This window comes from Staurois parvus, unplaced genomic scaffold, assembly GCF_062004578.1.
Source record: "Staurois parvus isolate SC_StPar_1 unplaced genomic scaffold, SC_StPar_1.0 ptg001749l, whole genome shotgun sequence".
NCBI classification, from domain to species: domain Eukaryota; kingdom Metazoa; phylum Chordata; class Amphibia; order Anura; family Ranidae; genus Staurois; species Staurois parvus.
In genome coordinates, this window is record NW_028319545.1 from 148519 (window position 1) to 154429 (window position 5911).

Sequence of the window (5911 nt, forward strand, 5' to 3'; positions counted from 1 at the left end):
TCCATGTGTCTGCCCTCCCCCAGGTGCCCTCCTGTACTCTGTATATAATCCTCCCAGGTGTACCCCTGTACTCTGCAATATAATCCCCCCTCCATTTACAACCTCCATGTGTCTGCCCTCCCCCAGGTGCCCCCCTGTACTCTGTATATAATATTCCCTCCATGTACAACCTCTATGTGTCTGCCCTCCCCCAGGTGCCCCCCTGTATAATCTCCTGTTATGCATCCCCCATATGTCTGCCCTCCCCCAGGTGCCCCCCTGTACTCTGTATATAATCCCCCCTCCATGTACAACCCCCATGTGTCTTCCCTCCACCAGGTGCCCCCCTGTATAATCTATGCACCCTCCATGTGTCTGCCCTCCTCCAGGTGCCCACTGTACTCTGTATATAATCCCCTCCCCCTAGGTGTCCCCTATCTCTTGATATTCCTCATCTTTCTCCTATTTTATCTTTTAAATGTAAGGGTTAGGTATGGGGGTGTTGGGTTGGTGCTGGGCACACATATGGGTTAGGTATGGGGGTGCAGGGTCCCCGTTGGGCACTCATATATTGCAGGTTTGGGGGTGCTGGGCACTCCTCTGTTGCAGGTTTGGGGGTGCAGGGTCCCCGTTGGGCACTCCTCTGTTGCAGGTTTGGGGGTGCAGGGTCCCTGTTGGGCACTCCTCTGTTGCAGGTTTGGGGGTGCAGGGTCCCCGTTGGGCACTCCTCTGTTGCAGGTTTGGGGGTGCAGGGCCCCCGTTGGGCACTCCTCTGTTGCAGGTTTGGGGGTGCAGGGTCCCCGTTGGGCACCGGGTACACTCTCTATATACAGTCACCTCTGTACTGTCAGAGTGTCATTATCTGCAGACTGCTCAGATGTCTTTGCAGGTTAATGGGCTGTGATAGGACAGCCTAGGGGGCTGGGCGTGGTCATCTTTGCATTATGTGTACAAACACAGAGGAGTCAGCCAATGGGAGGAAAGCTTTCCTGCTGAATATACATGACCTGCTAGCCAATGACAGCACGGCAGGGTCCTTTAACAGGCAGCGCAGAGACACGTTCAGCATTGTTGGAGAAAGTTTTTCTGAGCTAAGTTTGGAGTTGTCACCATCGTGTGTGGAGTGTCGCCGGTGCCAGGATGAGTGTGGCATTCTCCACCCTTCCCCCTGCAGAGGACAAGCAGATCGGAATGGTGTCGGTAAGTACTGGCCGAGGTGTCATGCGGGGTGCAGGGGGCACTTCGCCGCTTTCTTACGCCGAGTTTTCACCTCTCCGGGGTCGGATCAGATCCCTGGGTCTGTCCGACCCTCTCATCACACTTCGGGAAAAGTTTTTCTCTTGACTTTGGAAAGTTTCGGAAAAGTTTTTAGCGAATTGTCGGAGATTTGAAGTCGGAGTATTTTGCCGCTCAGGCGAAGAAGTCTTTCTTTTTCTTTTTTTTATTTGCACCAAAATCATTTAATTGGCATTTTTACGCGAAAATCGGACGAAATGTGTTTCTTTATATTTGCACCAAGTTAATTTAGTGGCATTTCTACTCGAAAATCGGACGAAATGTGTTTTATTTTTGCACCAAATTTTATTTAGTGGCATTTCTACTCAAAAATCGGACGAAATGTGTTTTTTATTTTTGCACCAAGTTAATTTAGTGGCATTTCTACTCGAAAATCGGACGAAATGTGTTTTTTATTTTTGCACCAAGTTAATTTAGTGGCATTTCTACTCGAAAATCGGACGAAATGTGTTTTATTTTTGCACCAAATTTTATTTAGTGGCATTTCTACTCAAAAATCGGACGAAATGTGTTTTATTTTTGCACCAAGTTAATTTAGTGGCATTTCTACTGAAAAATCGGACGGGATTCGTTTTATTTTTGCACCAAATTAATTTAATTGCATTTCTAGAGTTTTAAAAGAAATCCCGTTTGCATTTTTTTAGTCTAAAATGCAATTAAATTAAATTTGGTGCAAAAAAAAAAAAAAAAAAAATCTGCACCAATTTTTTTTTTTTTTTTTTTAATTGCATTTCTACACTTAAAAAAATGGTGCAGATTTTTTTTTTTTTTTTGCACCAAATCAATTCAATTGCATTTCTAGGCTTAAGAATAAAAAAATCTCCGATTTTTTAAAATGATTTATTTTTTATTTGCACCAAATGAATCGCTTTTGTAGTATTTGAAAGTGTGTCGGAGCTCCTGTGTGGCTGGGAGTTGCAGGAGAAGTTGTTTTGTTTGTCGGAGGGACTCGTTCTGCAGGTTTTCAGGACTCGTCCTGCCTATAGACCGGGGTTGATGGATGTGGGATCTGCCCGTGTATGTGGGATCTGTGGATGTGGGATCTGTGGATGTGGGATCTGCCCCTGGATGTGGGATCTGTGGATGTGGGATCTGCCCATGCATGTGGGATCTGGGGATGTGGGATCTGGGGATGTGGGATCTGGGGATGTGGGATCTGCCCGTGGATGTGGGATCTGCCCATGCATGTGGGATCTGTGTATGTGGGATCTGCCCATGGATGTGGGATCTGCCCATGGATGTGGGATCTGTGTATGTGGGATCTGCTCATGGATGTGGGATCTGTGTATGTGTGATCTGCCCATGGATGTGGGATCTGCCCATGGATGTGGGATCTGCCCATGGATGTGGGATCTGCTCATGGATGTGGGATCTGCCCATGGATGTGGGATCTGCCCATGGATGTGGGATCTGCCCATGTATGTGGGATCTGCCTTTGCATGTCTGCGATCCGAAGGTCTCATATTTTTTTTTTTCTCCCCCTTCCTCAGGAGCTGAACTTGGAGGAGATCTCCTACCCCATCATGGAAGTGTTCGCTATTAAACGGGAGGAGGATGATCTGGGAAAATTCGTTGACCTGGATTTTATCTTGTCCCATACAACCTGCAATCAGCCTACAGGTGGCCAGGTGGGCACTTACCCCCTTCCGGATACCCCCGAGAGTTGCAGTACAACCTATGACAGTGATGGCTCCTACCCTGGAAACCCCAAGTACAGAGCCAGCAGCTTCAACGGTAGCCCCCACCACAGCTATGTTGCCGAGCTGATGACCCCTGATATGCCCTCCCTGGAGTTGCCCCCCGAGTATGGACTGAAGCCCCCCATGCCTGGCAGGAAGTACACGGAGCTCAGGGTCTCCAATATTGACGTCCCCATCTCCATCCAGGTGGAGCAGATGGCACACCTTGGGCAGAAGATAAAGAAGGAGAGACCTGAGCAGCCCTGCATGATGGGCACCCCATCCCCCACCACTTCTGACTGCATGGGCCCTAACCTGATGCACATGCCCGGCCAGGTGGGGGGCCACGCGTACATCCAGCACCGGCTGGGTTCTGTAGAAGAAGTGCAGATTAATGACACTCACATGATCCAAGATATGCACTGCCTGCCCATCATGCAGATGGCCCAGCACTACCAGCTGCCGCAGCCCTACCCACCTCACTTCTCCGGCCAGGGCCCTTCGCAGTTCCATGGACAGTTTGGGGTGTACAGAGACCCCATGAAGGTTCACCCGGCCATGCACGGCATGATGGCCACCCCACCGGTTTCCCCCTTACTGGAGTATTACCCTGCCATGAACCAAATTGAAGATTCGAAACCGAAGAGGGGCCGGAGGTCATGGGCCCGCAAGAGGACTGCCACCCACAACTGCGAGTACCCCGGCTGTGGCAAAACGTATACGAAGAGTTCCCACCTGAAGGCCCACATGAGAACCCATACAGGTAAGGGGCACCACTGCTCAACCATGGCATGCTATGGGGGGGTCCAAGACCGCTTCTGTTTGTGTCCTTACAAAATGTCACCTGATCCAGAACCCCTTCTATGTGTTTTGGTACACCCCCTTCTAGGAGCCGCAGACCCCCTTCTAGGAGCCGCAGACCCCCTTCTGTGGGGCAAATGTATCCAGATGATTGCCTTCATCTCCAGGCTTTGTAGAAGATGTAGGCCCCCATCCCCATTCTTTAGTTCCAGATCATGTACCACCATCCTCCCCATGTATAAAATCTATAGACCCCCCAACTCTGACTCCTTGTGGGATGTTTTCTATGTTATACACCTCTTTCTGGGTTTTTTTTGTGTTTATGTTTTTTTGGGGGTTTTTTTGGGGTTTTTTTTTTTTGTTTTATGTTTTGTATGATGTTGTTATACATCTTTTTTATGGTGTGTGTTTTGTTTTTTGTTTTCTTTGTTGTTATTGGTCTTGTGTTTTGCTTGTTATTATACACCTTTTTTATGGGGTGTTTGTTTTGTTTTTTTTTTTTTATTATTGGTGTTAAGTTTTTGTATGTTATTAAAGGCTTTTTTTTATGGTGAGTGTTTTCTGTGTGTATTTTTTTTTTGTTTAGTTTTTTCGTGTGGTTTTTATGTTTAGCTTTTTTGTGTGTTTTTTTTTTTTTTTTTTTTTTAGTTTTTGTTTGTGTTTTTTTTTTTTTTTTTTTTTTTTTTTTTAGTTTTTCTGTTTAGTTTTTTTGGGTTTTTTTAGGTTTTTTTTTTTTTTTCTTTTGTTTAACTTTTGTTTTTTTTTTTTGCTTTTTTTTTTGTTTTGTTTTTTGTGTGGTTTTTCTGTTTAGCTTTTTTGTTTTTTTGTTTTTCTAGTTTTTTTTGTGTGTTTTTTTTTAGTTTTTTTGTGTGGTGTTTTTTAATTTTTTGTGTGGTTTTTTTTGTTTAGCTTTTTTGTGTGTTTTTGTTTGTTTTTTTGTGGGGTTTTTTTTTTGGTTTGTTTTTGTGTTTTGTATGTTATCCTAGTACACCTGTACCCCGGTCACCCTCCATCCTCTCCCAGAGTTGTCAAACCATGCAACCGCTCATTGTCCCAGCGTCTTATGATTCATGTACATCGCATCTTCATATGACCTGTAAATTGCGTGGAATGGATGTGTATACGGTTCAGGAATTTATCCGATTTGTAATTTTAGAGTTGCGCTGTGATTGTTGTTCAGGCGTCTGCGCTAAACTTTACCTTTTTTTTTAAAGACGGAGCCTGTCTCCGCAGGGGGGCCCTATCGTGACTGCTCATTGGGACCCCATAGTCAATGATCACAGATTATGCTCCCCCATAGAAGACGCAGAACCCCCTTTTAGAAGACATCTAGGTGCCCCAGTCATGTTGATTGCCCCCCCCCCCCCCCCTGCATGTCCGATGCTTTGTTACTGACTGAGATATTAATGAATCTTTTTTTTCTTTTGCTTCCTCAGGTGAGAAGCCGTATCATTGCAACTGGGAGGGCTGCGGCTGGAAATTCGCCAGATCTGATGAGCTGACGCGGCACTTCCGCAAACACACCGGCCACCGACCATTCCAGTGCCACCTGTGTGAGAGGGCCTTCTCCCGCTCCGACCACCTGGCTCTGCACATGAAGAGGCACATGTGATGGGGACTCTGTACGGAATACCATACTACAGGGACTCTAATAGGGAGCTCATAGGGACTCTATATGGAATATCTATGCCATGCAGAGGTTCGCTGCAGATCATCTATGCCACTCTGCAGATCATCTATGCCTCTCTGCAGATCATCTATGCCATACAAAGTCTCTCTGCAGATCATCTATGCCATACAAAGTCTCTCTGCAGATCATCTATGCCATACAAAGTCTCTCTGCAGATCATCTATGCCATACAAAGTCTCTCTGCAGATCATCTATGCCACACAGAGACTCTCTACAGGATGCCTATACTGCAGAGACTCTCTATTGTTTGCTACACACAGAGCAGATCTGTTCTTATGTGTTTTTTTTTTTTTTTTTTATGTTTTTTTTTTTTTGGGGGGGGGGGGGGTGGGGGGTGGGCAGTGGGCTGAGAATTTGTGTATATATGTTTATAAGTTTTGGTATTTAAAAAGAAAACCCGCTTTGAGGGTAAAGCCAGATCTATAAATTTATATATTTGTATATATATATTATTTAAAGAGCGCAC

The 5911-nt window shown here is 45.7% G+C and overlaps 1 protein-coding gene across 1 annotated transcript; it reads left to right on the forward strand.

Moving 5' to 3' along the window:
- The first annotated feature begins 1119 nt into the window (after positions 1–1119).
- LOC149434516 (Krueppel-like factor 4) lies at positions 1120–5690 on the forward strand. Its single transcript, XM_089663691.1, has 3 exons — positions 1120–1179; positions 2766–3717; positions 5192–5690. Exons 1-3 carry the CDS (start codon positions 1120–1122, stop codon positions 5365–5367), a joined length of 1188 nt encoding a protein of 395 aa, XP_089519817.1. The 3' UTR covers positions 5368–5690.
- The last annotated feature ends 221 nt before the right edge of the window (positions 5691–5911 follow it).

Bases quoted from the DNA above. Each gene is read 5' to 3' on its own strand.
- LOC149434516 (XM_089663691.1), top strand. From the start codon at position 1,120: ATGAGTGTGGCATTCTCCACCCTTCCCCCTGCAGAGGACAAGCAGATC. The intron at 1,180-2,765 runs GTAAGTACTGGC...CCCCTTCCTCAG, and splicing joins AGCAGATCGGAATGGTGTCG to GAGCTGAACTTGGAGGAGAT. The intron at 3,718-5,191 runs GTAAGGGGCACC...TTGCTTCCTCAG, and splicing joins CCACATGAGAACCCATACAG to GTGAGAAGCCGTATCATTGC.